The sequence below is a fragment of the Xiphophorus maculatus genome, chromosome 7, assembly GCF_002775205.1.
Source record: "Xiphophorus maculatus strain JP 163 A chromosome 7, X_maculatus-5.0-male, whole genome shotgun sequence".
Classification (NCBI taxonomy): Eukaryota; Metazoa; Chordata; class Actinopteri; order Cyprinodontiformes; family Poeciliidae; genus Xiphophorus; species Xiphophorus maculatus.
Genome location: NC_036449.1, coordinates 6,145,734 through 6,165,303, shown reverse-complemented (window position 1 = coordinate 6,165,303; position 19,570 = coordinate 6,145,734). Strand labels below are relative to the sequence as shown.

General features: G+C 42.0%; 1 protein-coding gene across 1 annotated transcript; it reads right to left on the bottom strand.

The window, feature by feature from the left end:
• Positions 1 to 487: 487 nt before the first annotated feature.
• LOC102232730 (kelch-like protein 9) lies at positions 488 to 18,548 on the bottom strand. Its single transcript, XM_014471492.2, has 11 exons — positions 18,223 to 18,548; positions 17,187 to 17,240; positions 13,663 to 13,796; positions 13,323 to 13,504; positions 13,069 to 13,201; positions 11,707 to 11,903; positions 10,808 to 10,883; positions 10,135 to 10,695; positions 8,968 to 9,147; positions 8,757 to 8,870; positions 488 to 2,194 (listed from the first exon to the last, which is right to left on the bottom strand). Exons 1-11 carry the CDS (start codon positions 18,276 to 18,278, stop codon positions 1,695 to 1,697), a joined length of 2,187 nt encoding a protein of 728 aa, XP_014326978.1. The 5' UTR covers positions 18,279 to 18,548; the 3' UTR covers positions 488 to 1,694.
• Positions 18,549 to 19,570: the final 1,022 nt, after the last annotated feature.

Below are 19,570 nucleotides of genomic sequence, written 5' to 3'. Positions count from 1 at the left end.
TTTATGGCAAAGTTTGTTTATCACTGAAGGTTGTTAGTTTGAAAAAGTCCTTTCAGTTTGGCAAGAGAGTCTCGTGGGAACACGTTCTAATGTGAATACATGTTTGTAATGAATCGCTGAGATAAATTCACTTTCATTTCAGGGTTATAGTTTGTTGAGATGTGGCTGTTTATGAGGCCAAATGAACGGAAGTAGAAAAGGTGAAGAGCATGACGTCACGTTTTACGGCGCGGCCTCGTCAATGAAACATTTGTTTTCCTGCTTTAAGTGACACGAGGAAACGACGTTACAGTTTTCATTTATTTGATTAGAAGTAAGAAACATTTTGATTCCTGTATTTTTTCATACTTTTCATGTCACAGAAATAAACTGCTCTTTCAAATTGATCATATTTTAGCTTTCTTTCATTCTTTCGTTTGTTTTTTTCCTTCCCTCTTTATTTCTATTCTTTCTGTCCTCTTCCATTCTTTCTTTCCTTTCTGTTTTAATGTCATCCATTCTTTCTTCCCTTCTTTCTTTCTGCACTTTCACTCTTTCATTCCTTCCTTTCTCTCTCTCTCCATCAAATTAGCCTTGGCCATTTCTTCTGCCATGGCAATCAACCCCTTTTGTTTTTCATTTTCTTTTTTGGATTTCCGGCTCCAAGGTAGAAAGTCTGGATTTCAACACTGCAGCTAGAAGGCCTTGGCATAGCAGCCACAATCACAGCTGTCTGCTGTCTCATCTGGAAGTGAAGGACAAAGATTCAAGGGTAGTTTGAGTCGTCAGACAGCCAGGAGTGTCGGCGTGTTTGTGTGTGTGTGTTAGCATGGTTTTAGATAAGGACGATCTCGTGTCGTCACACGTCATTAAGTTCAACTCGTCGCCTTTGACAGTAGATAGAAAGACTCGCTCTCCGAGCGTAATCTACTGGGATTAATGCAGCAGGACCGCTGAGCCCTTTGTTCGCTTCTCCTCATGTTCACATCAAGCAACGGCAAGTCAGGATTTTCTCACATTCTTAGCTGAACATTGTTTGCCAAAAGCTGGCGGTTCAACAGGTCCAAAGTGTGAAAGCAGGGATTTTGCACACAGGCCTAATTAATGAGGGGACAGGAAGTTCCAACGCTACGACATGATAACGATGTGTGGTCTTTGTAGCCATGGCAGGGACTGATGTCTCATGACTGAGCTACAAACGTTCCACTCACAAAAAAACACAAGCGAACCTCTCTGTGGCTTTTCTTTTTTCTTCAGCATTTAAGCACACGCACTCATACACAGTCGTCTCTATTTTAAGTCTGGCAGTTCCGTACAGTCCTTCGAGCTCGGCTTGAAGAGAGAAACAGAGCCGCGTTCCACAAAGACAGCTCTCCCTCGATTTATTAATCTTTAATCTGACGGTTTTGTGCCGGGAAATAGATGAATCGGTTCGACTGAAGGTTCACCTGCGAAGCAGAGGTCGAGAGTGTCTGGCGAAGCAGCTCCATGTTTTTATTCAGAGTCTTCAGAGAGAGCACAAGCAGATGCTACGTGGCTAACAGCTTGTGGAAAGGACAGAAAATAACTGAAATACGACATGTGTGTCAAGCTGCACTCGCTGGCTTTGCTTGCACATGAAACCTTCGTGTTACAACCCACACTGCTTCCTGTTTTGGGTTCTTACTGCTGTGGCGTAAGCTGGAAACCCCCCAAAAGCAGCCTGATGTATGTGGCTAGCAGCTCTTAGCCGTGGGTAACGGGCAATCTTGTATCTCGGCCTCGTCCACCGACCCCTCCGGCACGTGGACGGTCATCGTGCAGGCCCGGATCCCTCCCAGGGGCTCCAGCACGTTGAACACTCGGTCCCACGCGTCCTGCTCCGGGTCGTAGCGCTGGACGATGTCCACCATGCACCTGCTGTTCCAGGAGTAACCCCCGACCACGTAGATCTGGCCGTTGAAGACCGTGACGCCGACGTCGCTCTGGCCGCGGGGCATCGGCGCCACCACCGTCCACTGGTCCGTGTCCGGGCTGTAGTACTCGCAGCCCAGAACGTCGTCGTAGTCGCTGCTGCCCCGGAAGTGGTTGCCACCCATCACGTAGAGCCGGTCCCCCACCGTGCACATGCAGTGCAGGCCGCGGAGCTCCATCATGTCGGCCCGGCGGCTCCACGAGTCAGAGACCGGGTCGTAGCACCACAGCTCCTTCTGGAAGGTGTCACGGGTGATGCCACCTGCGAGACCGAAAGAATAAGATTCATGTGACCACTGCAAAAGTAGCCAAAAGCCTACCAAAGGCTCTAAATACTCAAAATGAAAATATGTTTTTTTTCCAGTGGAATGTTGTAAACTAAGAAATCAGTTTTCCCCCCCAGAGTATTATAAGCCTGGCGGGCCACCAGGCTTAACTTGTGTCCCACCAGGCTGAGCATTGCATATTTTTTTAAAGTCTTTTTAAAATATTAGCATTTTAAGACTTTATAGTTGGTGTTCAGGTTTTAATCTTACAACAACACGATTGTCAAATGATATTTTAAAATTTCCCATCAACTTTTAAAAAATGTTATCTCAAAAACACGGCAGGCCGCTGGATGAATGACCTTCCTGCCAAGTGAGGTGCGGTATTTATTTTTGCTGTAGCACTTTATGGCAGAAAATATTTTAAGTAAGAATAAGGCTGAGCAATAAATAAATAACAACAGTTATTGCGATAAACATGATCAATACCAATAGCTGATACGTCTGATGTTCAATCATTTCACTGATCTCCGACCCAGAAGCGTACAGCATTCTGGGAGATGTAGGCAGAGGAAAGACTTTCCTCTGATATTGATCTGATATTGATATCTGTATCGATCCCGATATTGAAAGCAATCCCAGCTCGGGTATATGTGCCCAATTCACAAGGGGAGATCTAATCAGTCTAAGTCTACTCTTTGTGCTCTGAGGGGCTTCATGCTTTATTACTTATTTTACATTATATTCAAAATGCTATAATTTAATAATTACTATAATTTCTGAACCATTTCAAAGACGGTTTGTTTATTTTTTGACGAAAGCAGTCAGCCTGTTGTGTTTGCCAGTGTCTTTATTATTTATTTTACATTGGCTCCTAATTGCAAAGACTGAACAAATTAAAGTTTTTCCATATTTGATCAAGCTTTTGACGCTATTAGTGTATTTAAATTTGCTGTACTGGTGCAGAGTTATCAAATAAATTTGTAATTCAGTAAATTTATACCTGCTTTTTTTTTTTTTTTTAAAAAAAAAACATTTTTAGTTAACATAGCATGTTTTTCTGTATCGGCATTGGCCGATGCTAAACCTCAGATATCGGTATCGATATCGGAAGTGAAAAAAGTAGATGGGTGCATCCCCAGTTAGTTTGGATTAAAAGTGCACCAGGTTCAGGGACGGATCAGACAGTGACAATGTATTTACTGTGTCAGATGATGAAAACTTTACATCCACAATATTTGCTTACAAAACAGCAAAAAAAAAAAACAGGATTATGCAGGAGCTGAAATCAGCCTTCAGCATCAATTGGGCTAATAATTCCCTGAAGAGTAGACGCCATTGTTACCGCTTTTGACATTGTGCCAAAATGTGTGTTTGTAATGAAGTTGAAAATATTTGTGCGGGGTGACAGCTTGCGCTAATCATTTGGTGCTTTCCAGACACCAGATAGCGGGCCGCCGTATCGCTTCTGTTTGGACTGTGAAGGCGCAGTGACCGAGCTCCGCCGGCATTTCCTCGGATTGCTTCTCCTAAGCTGTCATCTACTGCACTACGACATGACAATGAACAGATTAGCAATTAGATACAAGATAAACAAATCATTTGCCCAATTTCTTATTTTTTGTAGAGCCAAAAAAAACAAAACAAATCACATTGACTAATTTGACTATTAAAAATTTTTATTCTGATAGCATTAGCATACATACTGTTTCTGCATTTTTGAATCCTTGCAAGGACTGCTCTAAGCTGCGTTTTATATTGACAGCATGTTATATTTTATTTTTATTTTATCTTGTCTACAATTGCTACTCAGTGGTGGTTGTTGTGTGTCTTGTCTCTATGCTGCTGTAACTGCGAAATAATTTCCCTGCTGGGATGAATAAAGTAATTCTATTCTATTCTATTACCGCAATAAAGTTTAATTTCTATGTTCGGTTGTATTGGAGTTAGTTTCTTTGAAGAGAAAGCTCAGATTTTTTTAATGTCAGGTTTGCTTACGGCAGACGGCGCTAACAATGATCAGTTATTCATTTAACAGTTTATCGTTATGCTCTATTTTCTCTCGTTCTACCAAAAATTGCTCTTTATTCTGGTGCTTTTGATCTCGGCTATCCTCTTTTTGTTTACAAAGACTCCAATAATTCATTTTGTTTGTCGTTTCTGTTGTTTGGTTTATTTATTCTGGACAGTTAAAATGTCTCCCAGTTCCGGTGTTTGAATCTTCTTCAGAATTGAACGTTTATCGACTTTCGAGGATGTGTTTTCGCATTACTATTATTATTCGCATTACTCAAACACGACCTCAAATTTAGATTAGAGACTCCGGCTAACTGCTAGACGGGAGATTTCTGCCGTCTTAATCGTCGACTGGTCAGTCAGGGACTCGAAAATAGGTTGTTTCCAGCACGGTAGCAGAAAAGCTCAATAATACAAAAGTTGTTATGTTCTTTCTATTTTCAGTATCAGTGCAGTTGTAGTACGTCTGAAGTGTGTAAGGAGCTTTTTGAAAGCTCCTTATATGTTAACACTGTGATAAGCTAGTCAAAATAAGTGTGTTTGCTGCGGGGAGGTGCAATAGCCTCGCCAAGGTCCACAGTTATGGTGAGATAATCCGCTTGAAGAAAAGCCATTGTTGACACAAAGACAAAAGAAGGCCACTCTGCCACAAACCATTAAAGGGAAACAGAGAACTTGTGGAACAGGGCGTTCTGGTTTTATGAGGCCAACATTGAAATTTTAGGCCAAAATGAAAAATGTTGCACGGATGAAAACTAACACTTGTCGAACACGCCACATCCGCTCCGACACACGGTGGTGGAAGCCTGATGCTGTGGGGATGCTTTTCTTTAGGAGTCTTATCAGAGTTTATGTGAAGATGGAAAGAAAGTACATCAGCAAGTACAGGAAGAAACCATACTAGAGTCCATTCAAAGGCACGATTACTGATTTTATACAACAGCGAGCAATCCTGCAAAACATATTGGGTCAAAATAATTAAGCCTCCAAATGTGCTTCTAGTTTGCAGACACAGCCAAAAGAGCTGCAGCGTAAACTGGTTCTATGAAGTATCAGGGTGCTGAGTATAATAGTGTTGTGAAGCATCTCAGATTTTTTAACTTGTAGAGAAACTGTAAAACTTGTAAAAAAGCCCAAAAAGTTTTCACATTGATCCGTGTTTATCAATTGCATTAAAGGAGACCTATTATGCTTCCTTGAACACGTTAGGACAGGCCTATAGGCTGAAAAAAAACCTGTTCGTTATATATTTTTTTCCACAAAATCATTCTTAGACAAGAAGATTTTAGTCAGTTCTGCCTACTTTGAGCTCCTTTCAGAATGAGAAGTTTTAGGGCCTCCTGTCACTTTATAAGCTGCTGATGGCCACGCCCACTCACACCCTACTCAACGTTAACAATTGTACGTGAAAATGGCTGCAAACAGATGCTCAATTATATAACCGTTTATCTTTGAAAAGAAGAAGTGGAGCCTTCTGCACAACCAACAAGAATGCAGCAACAAAAAAATCACTTGTCTTCTCCGGCAGCCTTTTGTACAGTGCGTACAGCGGTAAAACCGGGTGGGTTGCTAGGAGATGGATTGACTCGGTTGGGGTTGCTAGGCAACGGCGCAGTGCCCCTCAATCGTGACTCAACAATCATGAGGTTTTTGAAACCATTCATTTTCCAGACACCAAAAAATAAATAAATTATTGCTACAATAGCAGTTGAGACCCAAAGGGAAGTATAAAAACATGCAAAAAGTTAATTTTGCATAATAGGTCCCCTTTAAATTCCTCCCCCCAAAAATACATTAACATTTGTGGTTGCATTATTACAGAAGGTGATAACAATTTGATTAATTTCTTTTAACTTCAATCCAAAAAAATGGTGAATAAATAAGTAATACCCCTGTTCAGAGCTTGCCTGGTACTTTCCACATTGTACGCTTTACACATACAGGTAGGTCTACAGAAAAGAGAGAAGTGAAATAAGTGCTGAGTTTCGGAGGCCCACCCTAACCACAGGCCTGTGGGCTTCCTGGTTCTCCGTCCTACATGTGAAACTGATAGGTTGCACTGTACTCTCATTGCGAGAAGTGGCTTTCCTGTCCAAGGGTTGCTAAGAAACCCAGATCAGGTTGAGAGCGGCCTATGAGAACGCCGCTAGAAACAGGAAAAGGCTTTCAAGTAGGTCAGCTAAGAGAGTGCCGTCTACAAGCTAACAAAACCTGACGAAAAAAAAACAAAAGACACTTTCTCTTGACTCTTATCAGAAAATACCAAAAAACAGGACGATGTAATACTTGTGTAGAGTTTCCTCGAAGCTCTAAGTTGTAAAGTTCACCAGCAGCTACAAATGCTCGTGCTTGGTTTTTCCTTCTCGAAGTCTCAGCGTCACATATTCGACACCAGAGAGTGATATTTAAAGCGGCTGCAGTGCCGAAAGACTGAAATTAATTTGTGAACGAACCAAAAAAACAAACACGCTTTGCTTTCTTGCGGCAATCGACTGTGTGAACAGCAGTCAGACGGAAAGTAGATGCATTGTGTGGTTTAGCATTTGTGAAAAAGGCCCCGTGAGGGAATGCGGTTAGATGGTTGCACAAGCTAATTCGCTCGTCAATTTTGCAAATCTCCCGCTGATACATAGTCTGTGTTGGTTTGTTCTGACCACCAGAGCTAGTTTCCCATAACTCCGAAAAAACCGTGGCATGGAGAGTTTTTGGAAAATTATATCAGTGCAGAGAATTGTAATTAAACGCTTTCATCAGCTCTTTTCTAAGTGCTGGGAATACATAAAAAAAAAAAAAAAACTAAACTCAAATGCACCTTGTTGAGGTGGAGAAGTAGACAAGAAATAAAAAGAGGTTGACCTTTGGGATACGCTTCAAGAACAGATAAAACCCAACTTATGTGGCTTTCTCTCTCCCCATTCGGGATGAGTCATTTTTTCACACAGATCATTTGTAGAAGTGTTATTTTGTGGGTTCACTTTGCTCTGCTTTCAGTCACTTATTTTAACGGGCAGCATTAACCCTGAGCTACAGCGCCGCCAGGAGCTGCGTTTAACTCTGAAGCACTCTTATTATTTCAAAACCGTTCAGGACGTATCCTTATAAAAACAGGTTATAAAAACTAGAACTAGCTGTTCTAGTTGAACAGCTAGAGCCGATTGGCTCTAGCTGTTCAACTGTTAGCGTTCGCAAAACCAAACATCTACACTCGTTTTCACAGATCCAAGAAAACCAGGGAGCTTTTCCTCAAACTTGCTTTGAGTCATCTGGGTTTGGAGAACCGAAGTGACTAAAACGTTGATGTAATTGTCAGATACAAAAATAGCCTGCCCAGAATCTGCTGGCCTAATAACGAGGCCAGTAACGATGGACGGTAAAAATAAAAGTTGACAAAGAGGTCAACATCATGCATTTTTGTACATATGAAATCACAAGTGGATTCGGTGGAACGTTATGAAAATCACTGTTAGCGGTTAGCAACACACATGTTCAGTTGCCATAAGCTGCTACTAAATTATTGTCCTCATGTGTGGGTGAAAGTCCATAATTGTACTTAATATATATATATATATATATATATATATATATATATATATATATATATATATATATATATATATATATATATATATATATTAACTGCCAGGAAAAGTTTCAGTTTTTCCCAGACAAGCAAAACATAGGGAGAAATTCTCCTGGATACAAGACATTACAAATCGTTGCGCTTGCTATGCCCAATGTTTGTCCAAGGGCTCCGATTGGTTTTCCTACTTTTCTCAGCTTCTAACTGGCTTGCTTTTCTCCCATGAAGAGCTCTCCGGTCTTCATGTTGGTTAACCCACTTTAACAAGAAGGATGTTTAATGTTTTGAACAATCGACCTCAAAGGCAAGGCCTGCTTAACAAGAAGCACCTGCTATCTAGATAGCTATCTAAATTAATTTGTGAACGAACCAAAAAAAAACAAACACGCTTTTCTTTCTTGCGGCAATCGACCGTGTGAACAGCAGTCAGACGGAAAGTAGATGCATTGTGTGGTTTAACAAAAGGCCCTGTGAGGGAATGCGGTTAGATGGTTGCACAAGCTAATTCGCTCGTCAATTTTGCCCCTTTTGCCCTTTTTTTTTTTTTAGATATCTGGTGTCGAATATGTGAGGCTGAGACTTCGAGAAGAAAAATCAAGCAGAAGCATTTGTAGCTGCTGGTGATCATCTAAAAAATGGTTGGGTCCAAACAAAAGGCGCTATCTACTGAGTTGCTTAGCACATCTTCACATACTGTAGATGCCAGGAAATAAAAACTGAAACCCAGATGTATTCAGTCTATGACAGAAAGTGGACAATTCACCCTCTTGTTCCAATACTTTTAGAGGGAATTGTATGCTCTACTGCTAAGTCCGGATCCTCCAGTTTATCGCATGTAAGCTACTTCCTGCAAATTTGTTGGAAATCCTTTAGAAGGCAAAAATGCAGCCAAATAAATCTGTACACATACTTATAAGTACTGTAAAGATACCCCTGTCTGTCTTTGTGCGTTGTTCTCTCACCTGAGATGTACATGAGGCCCCCGTGAACGGTTCCAGCATGCCCATAATGAGGCTCCACCATGTTGGTCACAAACGTCCACTCGTTTTTCTTCAGGTTGTAGCACTCCACGGTGTCTGGTCAAAATGACGAGAGAGAGAGAAGATGTTGAATGCTAACAACAAGGACGCTCCTTCCGAGAAATTTCTCACAATTTTGAGCGTAGGGGCCTACCGATTTCCCCCGAGGCGTTCCTTCCTCCCACAGCAAACAGCTTCCCCTTCAGAGCGCTGAGGTGGAAAAAGGTCCTTTTCTCGTTGAGAGAGGCAATCTGAAGCCATTTGTCGAAGCGCGGGTCGTAGCGGTAGGCGCTGTCTATCGCAGTCTTGCCCTTTGTGTCGTATGTGCTCTGACCTAGGAATTCAACGAGAATTGGTGTTAAGCTTCAAAACTGAGCGTAGAGGCTCAGACGTACTGTGTCCAAAGTGCCCAAATCAGTTCTCATTGATGTAGACGTGTGACGAAAATTGCATTATTTTGTTCGCACAGAGGCATCTGCCTGCCGAACTCGACACCAGGCCTGGATGGGACTGTGTTGACAGAATTCTGTGCAAAGTGTTGCCTGATTGGTCTGAAGTCTGTTGCTGTGTTTTATACAGAAATGCGCTCAGACACAAATGTTGACATTTATCTTTAGCTAATACGCTTCAACTATCCAGAAGTTAACAGCTGCCGAATGAGGACACTGGGTCAACGTTGGATAATTAATTGGGCAAACGTTAGTGATTGGGTAAAGTTTCACATTTCAACAGAGTCCACACCTTCTGGAAGCAATTATTTATCAACAGCAGAGAGACCAGGCCCTCCGGACAAAGCCAAACGTAGAACAAAGGGTTGGTTTTTACCAGGCTAGGAATTATGTACATCGGTACAATTTTTCACTAAATAACTATAATAACAAGACGAGTAAATTGCTAGTAACTCCTGCATGGAAATTGTAACGTTGTTGTTTACATAGGAGGCTGACTACAGAAAAGTGTGGCGCTAGCTCGGTGACCGTTTGGTAAAAGCCAAACTAGATACCCTAACCCTGAAGGTGGAGGCGTGACATACACTGAAGCGGGAGCGGTGTGTCCCCCAGGTGGTCTGCGCCGATGTATGAAAGGTGTGTGTGAATACCGAAACCACACGACTGCGCTTCAACTGTTGGACTTCAGATGAAGCTTGTGGGAACCTTTAAAGTTTCGGTTCATTTATTTGATCCTGAAAATCCTATCAAGTTCCTTCTACCTCAACAATTAGCTTAGCTTAGTCTCAGTGCCCTTTCTTTCAAGTATAATACTGACTATGACTTCATCTTACGGAGCATTAAGGTCTGAATTGACAGCTTGATGCCCTCACCTCCAACAATAAAGAGAAAGCCTCCCAGAAGAGCCACGCCGTGTTGATAACGTGGCACCTCCATGGGCTTCAGAGCCCTCCAATGGCCGGTGTTCTCGTCATAGAGCCTCAGCTCCCGGCTCACCACCAGCTGCTGCCGCATCACGCCACCCAGCGCCAGGATGTGCGTGGCGTCCGATCGAATCTGCGTCCTCTCGGTTTGCAGCGCCGGCTGCATGTAAGGCATCATCTGGTAGTTGCTGGCCTCCAGCAGCAGGTTCACGCAGGCGGTGTCAGAGCGCATCATGGAGTCGCCCTCCTCCTCCTCCTCGTCCTGAGAGATCTGAATGAGTTCACCGGGGCTCATTAGCGGGAAGCGAATGTGGCGCATCAGGGCGTGGACGGAGGAGCGACGCGAGGGAGGGTCGTGCTCCAGCCACCCCTTGGCGATGTGGTAGAGCTCCAGCTCTGAGAAGCCGCCCAGCGAGTTGCTGGCCAGAGCGTTGGCGATGCTGGTCTCGGAGAGCTGCAAGTAGCGGCTGGAGTCCACCAGCGCGGTCAGGTTCTGCCCCACAAACTTGCCTAGGTTTGATAAGACCAATCATAAGCTGGAAACCAAACAATGTATGGGGAGCTTTCTTGTTGTCCACTGCACAAATGTTAAGTGCTACAATGGCTGCGTGTCTTAACTTACCAATATTCACTAGAACATCCTCAAGGAGCAGATCTGTGGCAATCCGCTCCACTTCCACACAGTTATCGATTGTAATCTGTACCAAAAGATAAATGGAAATATCAACCAAATTAGTTTGGCTTTATCTAAACCGTAGCCGTGTTTCCATTAGCCATAAAATTGCCCAAATTTGAATTCTGAAAATAAATTCTCCCAATGGAAACATGCCAATTTTGAAAGTTTTATAATATATATATATTTTTTGCTCTAGGAATAGGTAGTTTTTCAGCCATATCAAAATAGATCTATTTGGCAAAACTGCAATGGAATCAATTTTTTCGCTTCACACAGTCACATGACCAACAGCTGGATGTTACTACTGGTGAAAACCACGAAGAAGAAGACAGGAAGTAGTAGGAGGACGAAGGTTTCTTTTGGGGGGTTTTTTCCGACAATGTGCAGCTAGTTCCAGCAGAGCTCTCAACATCGCACAGTTCATAAAAAGTTGTGTATCATTCCAGTGTGTTGAATCCATAGCTCTCGTGTAAAAATTGCAGATTACAGTCTCCCCAAAATGCTGCCTACGTAGCAGCTCGCAAATATAGAAGAGGCTTGTCTCTCCAACGCCTGAATAAGACAGACGTCTCCTCTGATGGCTGAAAGATGACGAAAGCTTATTAACATGTGATTTTAATTACATTTCTTAATTAAGGGGATTTTTGCATTTATCGGAAATTGTGTGTTGTTTTTTATTTTTACATTAGCAGAATATTGACAAAGATTTGTGCAAATTTGTCATGGAAACGCATTTATTGTTGTGTTGCCTAGGAGGACCTGAGAGGCCTTTGAGGAAGAGGCCTGGATGACACACCAGCACTGTTCAACATGTAATTAAAAAAAAAAGTCAAGAAGCTTCTCACCTCGCTGCTCAGAAGCTCGTTGCAGAAGCTCAGAACAGGCATGACCTGCAAGAAGTTTGCAGCCTCCAGCGTGTCCTGGAGGTTGCCCATGTCGAGGATGACTTTGGATGTGTAAATGAACTCTATGATGTTCTTTAAGCCCGCCTTGGTGACCCCATGCAGCTTGATCTCTCTCATCTGCTGCTCCCTCATGCCTCCTGAACAGAGCGAACGAAGCACAGAGGGACAGACGCAAGGTGAACGCATGAATTTGCATCGCTTGAGGAGATTTGTCTTGAGCTGGGCAAAATCAGCGAGACGCATCAGGCGCGTCAGACGAGGATTACGGCACAGGGTTTGTTAGAAGCCGCGGTGGAAAGGAGGGCGAGTGAGAAAGGTCAGCACAGTTTCCTTTTTCGTGGTAATCAAAGATGAAAGTAGCATCGTGACGGAGCATTTCTGTGCCGTTTCATCAAGAGTGTGTCTGTTTTAGCAGAACAATGACATTGGGCTATCAACTCAGCTTCAGTAATCAAAAAGGTTTCCAGCTATTTTTACTGAGAACTTTGCAACAGATGCATCTTTTTAAAGGTCCTGCTAATGACGTGATGACAAGGTCTCAAGGGGTTTAATTTAGCATTTTTACAGATGACGTAGTTCTGTTTTTTGAGGCTATTTTTTCCGTCTAAACTGCAGAAGGTTGCACACAAATGTAAAGTTAATAGGATGGGAGTTAGCTCCAAGTCCAAGGCTGAGGTTCTACACTAGAAAATGATGGACTGCTTTGTCCAGGTCTGGGAAACTTTTGGAGGTTTTCCAGTCACTTTAAAATGGAAGGAGACCCAGAATTTACTAGTGAGAGGGATGTCAGGGTGTCCCTCCTGGACTTGTTACCCTCACAACCAAATATTGACTTAACATTAACAGCCATCTAGTTCGGCTCACCGCTTCTCTCTTTGCAGTGGAGGACGGTCGTCAAACTGGTGCATTACATACGTCTGGGGCAAACGTCAATCCAGCCATTTAAAGCTTTCACAGAGTCTCCGCCTCCAGCAAGCAGTCGTTTCTCATTAGTCGAGCTTCCAGACCCACAGTAGAAAGCAAATCGTAGAACAAGGAGCTGGTTTCTACCAGGCCAGGTAAGTGGAACACAACTGATGGATAGCTGGATGCTCGGCAACTCGCAACTACATTATTATCGCCTTTTTTTAACCATCTTCATTACCAGAGTAGGATAGGTAATTGACTCTGTGAGCTGTGTTAGTTTTTAAGTCATTGTCTTCAAGTTACACAAACACAGTGGAGTGATAAGTCAAACATTTTCCTACATAAATAATTTTCTTAAATCGCCTGTCGCCAAATATCATAGAAAGTCGAACAAACCTGTGAACATTGCTTTAAAATAATCACTGCATGAAGCCATGATGACTCTGTGAACCGGGAAAGTTTCTGCGCTGTCTCCAGGAACCAGGACGACGTCACACAGAGTCTCATCTCCTCGGAAAGAATCGAAGCCCTTTGGAGGGAACAATAAATCCATACAGCATGTTTCTCTCATAAATAACCAACATTATTGTCAGTTTAGTTACTTCAACCCCAAGGTGCCGTGGACAACGCGTGCAGTTGGAAGAGCGTACCTGCAACACATTCGATCCGTGTTCGTAACTACTGAACACCTTGGAGAGCGGCCGAGGCGGGAGCTTGGGTTTGGTGGATTTGTCGGGCCGCTTGGGCGGCCGATCCATTGGAAGCAGGAAAGGAGCCGGTGCTGGAGGCGAAGCTGGAGGCGGGGCGAAGGCTGGTGGTGGAATCCTGTCATCTGTAACCACAAACACAGCTCGAGTCAAGAGGAAGCTGTAATGTTGCCGCTCAGTGACAACAGTCAAATTTAGTCGAAAAATATCTTGGTTTTGTTTTTCTTTAAAGATGCACATTAGCTGGACCATGTGGTGGCCGGATGCGGTGGAGAGCACACACCTTGCTGGACAGGTGGAGGAGGAGGCCTTTCCGGCTGAACCGGAGGTCTTGGAGGTTCCCTGGACTGATGTCTGCTGCCCAGACGGGACAGTCTGCGGCTAAGCCTGCCGGCGCTGCTGTCATCACCGCTCGCCCTGCAGGGGTGAACATACAGCCCAATCTTTTGGATATGCAAAAACCCTTCAAATTTAGAATATTAGTAGTAAAAGCAACAACAACAACCAAAAAAACAACAAAAAACAGCCTTTGGGTATTTTGGAAATCGAATGTTTCAATCTTAACCTTTGTCTCACAAAGGTCAAGATGCCACTTCCTTAAATGCCACTTCCTTAACTCTCACTTGATCCATCGTTAAAAGCCACAATCTAACTTTGGCTTTTCTATTCTTACACATTGGATTAATGGACGCTACTTCTCCTCAGTGGGACTAGCAAAGCTCCTCCATCTGATTTGCTGTCCATACATGGTGCGATCTAAAAATGAGGAACTAGAGACTACATTGGCGAAAGGTGCTTCCTCTTTTTTTATGGCGGAGTGAAAAGAGAAAAAAAACAAGACAAAAGAAAGAGGAAAATAAATAACGTTGCAAAACCAGATCATTGTACAAGTACATAAAAAAAAAAGAAATGGCCAATGAATCGAAATTTAGTTCCTGTCAATCAAGAACTGCAGAAATAAGAAATCATTTCTTATTTCTGCAGTTCCTGCAGAAATGATTAACTGCAGAAATAAGAAGTCATGATGGAGTTTCAGTGCTTTCAACAATTCTGCTCCCAAATGAATACCTCCTCTGGTAAATCATTACACTTTTATTTACCCAATGAGGTAAATTTTGACAAAAATTTTTTGCCAGAAGTGATTTTTTTTTTTTTTTTAAAAAGAAAGAAAAAAAAAGGAAATCCATCTGAAATCCATTTCAGATGGATTTCCGTATTACGTTTTAGGAAATACACAGAAAATATTCTTCTGCTTTGTTTCTGTTTTCAGTTGTGCTTTATGAATAAAAAGTGACGGTATAATAAGCTCGTGCTTCCATCTACACTTTTATTTTTGGTCCACACTTTGTCTTCTTCATTTTGACGGAAATACAAATATTGTTTATCTATTTCTATACTAGTTTTATCTTGTGTTTTTACTTCTTTTTGGTATATATATATTTTTTTTACATTTTGGCTAATGCAGTGGTTCTCAAACTTTTTTCAGTGATGTACCCCCTTAAAAATATATTTTTAGTCAAGTACCCCCTGACACTGGCAAAACATTTTTGGAACAAAAAAGAGGTACAGTGCCTTCTTTTTCACTTTATCTGTACTTTCAGCAGCATTGCTGCTACGCTTTAGCCACGTCTCCATAGTTACAGTGTAATCATGATAACGACAGGTCGTTGACGAGTGCCCTGGGTCCGTGGGTCAAACTAACTTGGTGGGGGTCCGTTTTATTTTAAAGGATATTGAAACTAAATACTGAATATAAAATTCAGTGCATGAACACACATTTATATTTTATCGAACTTTTTACAAAATAATTTTTCCCAAGACTTATCATGAGGAGCCTACTGATTTTTTAAAGATATTTTGAAAAGCTTCACGTACCCCCTGCAGTACCTCCACGTACCCCCAGGGGTACGCGTACCCCCATTTGAGAACCACTGGGCTAATGTATGCAAAAGTAAAACAAAAACAAAAAAATGAAAGAAAAATAAATCAACTTAAAACTTCAATTTAAGTAATCTTCAAAAAACCCATCGTGTTATACATAAGCAACATAGCCGTTAGCATATATGGAGCATTAATGTAATGTTACAGATTCCAACTGTGATTTGTCATAATAAAGAAAAAAATAATAACTTTTTAAAATAACATTCACATATAGCCACAGATGCTTTTCCCATGGATCCTAACATGCAGGAAGTGTTAGGGGATAAAATTTGTGGAAGTAATTGGGCGAAGGCGGCGGCTCTTTTTACTCACACGCCAAAAAACCAGTATCTGTTCCAAAGCCTTATTTTTCTTTTGTTTTGTGTTCTGTTTTTCTGGCCCCGGGGGATTACGAAACGATCTGGAATCTCGACGGCCGGGTCGAGCGGAACCAGAGGCGGAAGAAACACGACCAGGTTCGTGCAACGGTGACAACAGCTGGCCTGAGAGGGCTGAGTAAACACGCCATCAAAGCAACCGCACGTCTTGTTTGCAATCACACAATTTTCTATGGTGTTTTTTTCTTGTGTTATTTTTCACATCTGAGGGATTCACCGTCAGTATAAAACATACGCTGCCTTTTTCAGATCTTGTCATTAACCCCTTACATGTAAAGTCGATGGGTCCATTGAGGACACCGGTGTTGTCAAGATAATTACAGGGTTAAGTTAAACTGCTAACCAGTCTCTTCAAGTGTTCCTCTTGCATGTTAATTCAACTTAATTAGCCACAGGAGTGACTTATTTTTTCCTCGGTGTCAAAGCCAAATGAGCAACAGATTGCGCATTACGAATTTGACGTCTTCTTTTTTTTTTTTTTATCCATTCACCCTTAAGATGACTTTTTAAAATCAACCACTGTGTTTTGAAAGAAATTAACTAGAGATGGACTAAAATATGTTCGAGTGGTGCGACTCTGAAATGATGTTTTAGTCACGACATTACCATAGTGTGGTTAAAAACTGCTTGAACGAAGAGAAATGTGACTTTTGGCTGCTTCCATTCACTGCGGTTACGTTTCGTGGAATCCCTGCTCGCTGATATAATGCATTATGGTGACACTGGTTTCTTTTTTTTTATCCTGTATGAAATTTATGTTATTTGTGTTGCCATAGTTTGGTCAGTGCTCTTCGACTTTTTTTTTATTTTTTTTTTTTATACATTTCTCATCTCTAGACGTGGAATACATAACCACCGCACTCTACCACCCGAACCATTAAATCTGCCTAAATCAAATGGATTAGTGAACAAAAGATTAATTCACGGCTCCTCGGAAGGATTTCCACATCTAGTAGAGAAAATATCTGAGAAATTATCCGTCGTGACTTAAAAAAGAAGCAAATTGGGACGACATAAAAAAAAAAAGGCTCAGTCGGTGGGAGCGGTGAACGGGGAACCGGACTAAGTGTGGTTGGCTCTTCTCGCACTCTGAAAACAAACAGCCATTTTATCATGCGGGGGGAAAAGAAAAGCTCAATTCGCAGCAGATGGGGGTTGTTTTGTCGAAGGCTGCCAGCTGCTGTGAACTAGAGGCCTCCGAACAGGAAAGTAAGAGGTTTCTCCTGTTTACGACCTCTAGTTCAATCACTTCCTGCCTGGTTCGATCACTTCCTGTCTGACTTTTTTTACCCCGTCAAGCGCTGTGCCAGTTATATTTCCCCTACAAATGTGCGCAGTGTGTTGTTTTTTTGATGTCGCACGCTTGAAGCTGATAACATTAAAGAAACAAAAAGGTCTGAGAGTTGCGGGTTAGGTCACGACCCTATTGTCTAATGTTACGAAACGGCGCAGACATGTTGCGAAAGGACAAGTCCAGACGTTTTCGTACCCCTGCTCGTTGTCCCCTGGAGGCTGAGGGCTGTTGTTGCGCTGGTGAGACTTCCTACGAGGAGGAGAAGAAGAAAATGAGACGAATCAGCAGACTGTAACCTACATCCCCGTCCCAAAAAAGAAAGAGCAATCTGGTAGAAAGAGAACGCCGGCAAAACTGCACCAGATGTTAACTTTTTGAATCGGCCTACAAAAGCGAAACCTTGTTTGCAAGTCGGTCAAATTAACTCCAACCTACGTGGGTTGTAATTTTTTAATTCAACCATGTTACTCTGCTACTTAGTTGTGTAATTATCTTCACACTTGATTCCACATCGGGTCCGCCCGGCACCATCTGCAGACATGTCCGTTTGAAATTTTAAGTGTGCTTCTGTCGCCTTTTAGCCGTTTCATTTTATCCTTCGGCTTCTTTGATTTGTTTTTGGTATTTTTTAGTTTAGTTTGTTTAGTTTTGGGGGGGGGGGTGATTTCGATTGTATTCTACTTTTTATACCAGGTTTTACATAGTTACCAGCACACATTTAAGCAAATAAAACAGTTTGATTGATGTGAAAGAAAATGAGCACACTGTTCTGGCGAAACATCTTTCCTCCCTCACAATAATAATTACTAAAGTGGTTCTGCATGTACTGTTGTTTGGACAATGTGTACCAGAGTAAATTTGTGGAGGAAAAGAATTCCGTAAACAAAATCTTTAAATCCTTTTAAATGGGAATTGTTTTCAGTTGCTACGTCTGCACCCCATGCTGAGAAATGAATTTGAAACATCTTTCCAAATTGGCTTTTTTTTTTTTTGTGCCCTTTTTTTTTTTTTTTGCCCACCATTATTAGAACTTAAATGGCTTCCAGCAGAAAAAACAACATTCAAACCGACTGGTATAGGTTAGGAGTTAATGACGGAGACGGAGGCCATTGTTGAAGGGCAACTAATCAAAAACGTTGACTTTTTTTTTTTTAAGCTAACTTGGGTATGATTCAACTTCCAGTGCATGTTTGACAGAGAAATCAAAAACATGTCGGTGTACGTAGCCTACCTGGAGGAAAGCTTCCTCAGCAGACTGGATCCGAGGCCCCCCTCCAGATTGTCCATCTAACGCAGAGCAACTCAGAGAAGAAGATGGAGCAGAAAATGTCTGCTGCGCCGCTCCAGCTGGTGGAAGAGTCGCAGCATCTGAGCAAGCCTCACCGTTTCTTAACTCAACCGAGACCTCAGTCACTTCCTGTACCACTTCTCCTTCTCGGTCTCTTTCCGCATCTCGCTGCTCTCCACCCAGTCATGTCACATTTTGAGATACTGTCACTGTTTCTTTTGTGCGAGCTCTTCTGACTTTTCAAGGTTTTTAAGGCTGCGTTGACACAACCAATTGACTTTTAACCGGTGAAAGCTCTCCAAAACGGTGGACGACGCTGCCTCCGTTCAGCACCGCTGTGGCCTTTTATTTCCTCTCATGTCTACACATGTGCAGGTGTCTTAGCTTGATCTTGAGCCCCCATTGTAGGTTGATTTGGTTGCAGAAACATTTGATGATTCTGTTTGTTTTGAAAGATTTAAGTTGTTCAGACGACTGATGAAAACCGGAGCGTCTACTGTTCATGAACATGAATGTTATGTTAAGTTTGGGCCTACAAAGACCTATTTGAATTAAACATTTTTCAGAGTACAATGACGATACTGCAAAAAAAAACACCAACGAATTTCAAACATAAGAATTGTGAAGATGAGTTTGACCTTACTGTGGATTTTCTCTAACCCATATGTTGCTAAATCGTAGACACAATATTTGTTAAATATTACTTTTAGCTAGTTGCACCTATACCACAATTTTTCTTTTGGCCATCAAAATGCAACTGTGCCCATCTGTTCCTCAAGCCAATCTAACAATTTTCTTAAATTCTGTTTAAGTAATGACCCAGGATAGAGTGGTGGTCGATAAATTACCCCCAGTTCCATGTTAAAACTACAAAACCTATACACTAAACACTCCAAATTCAGCTCTGGTGGGTGTAAAACTTCAAATTGAATAGCATCTGCACAATGTCTTTGGATGTTAACCAAAACCCAGCCAGACCCAAACATGGAGAAGCAGCATTCAGCTTCTATGAACCACAAATCTGGAACAAACTTCCAGAGAACTGCAACACTGCTGAAACACTGACTAAAGCCCCACCTGGTTAGATTTGCTTTTGGTCCATAATCACTGGAACGTGATGTGTATTGACGATTTTGATGTACGTAACTGGTTTCTTAATTCGGCGACTGTATGATGTTCTTATGACTTTTCATTTTTGTGTTTTTATGATATAAAGCACTTTGCCTTGTTTCTGAAATGTGCCATACAAATAAGCTTGATTGATTGATTGATACACAGATGATGAATTGCT

What these genes read in the sequence shown, in the direction of transcription:
- LOC102232730 (XM_014471492.2), bottom strand. Translation starts at nt 18,278, where the DNA reads ATGGACAATCTGGAGGGGGGCCTCGGATCCAGTCTGCTGAGGAAGCTT. An exon ending in GGATGTTCTAGTGAATATTG is followed by an intron (nt 10,696 to 10,807) that starts GTAAGTTAAGAC and finishes TATCAAACCTAG; the next exon opens with GCAAGTTTGTGGGGCAGAAC. An exon ending in GAACGCCTCGGGGGAAATCG is followed by an intron (nt 8,871 to 8,967) that starts GTAGGCCCCTAC and finishes CATTTTGACCAG; the next exon opens with ACACCGTGGAGTGCTACAAC.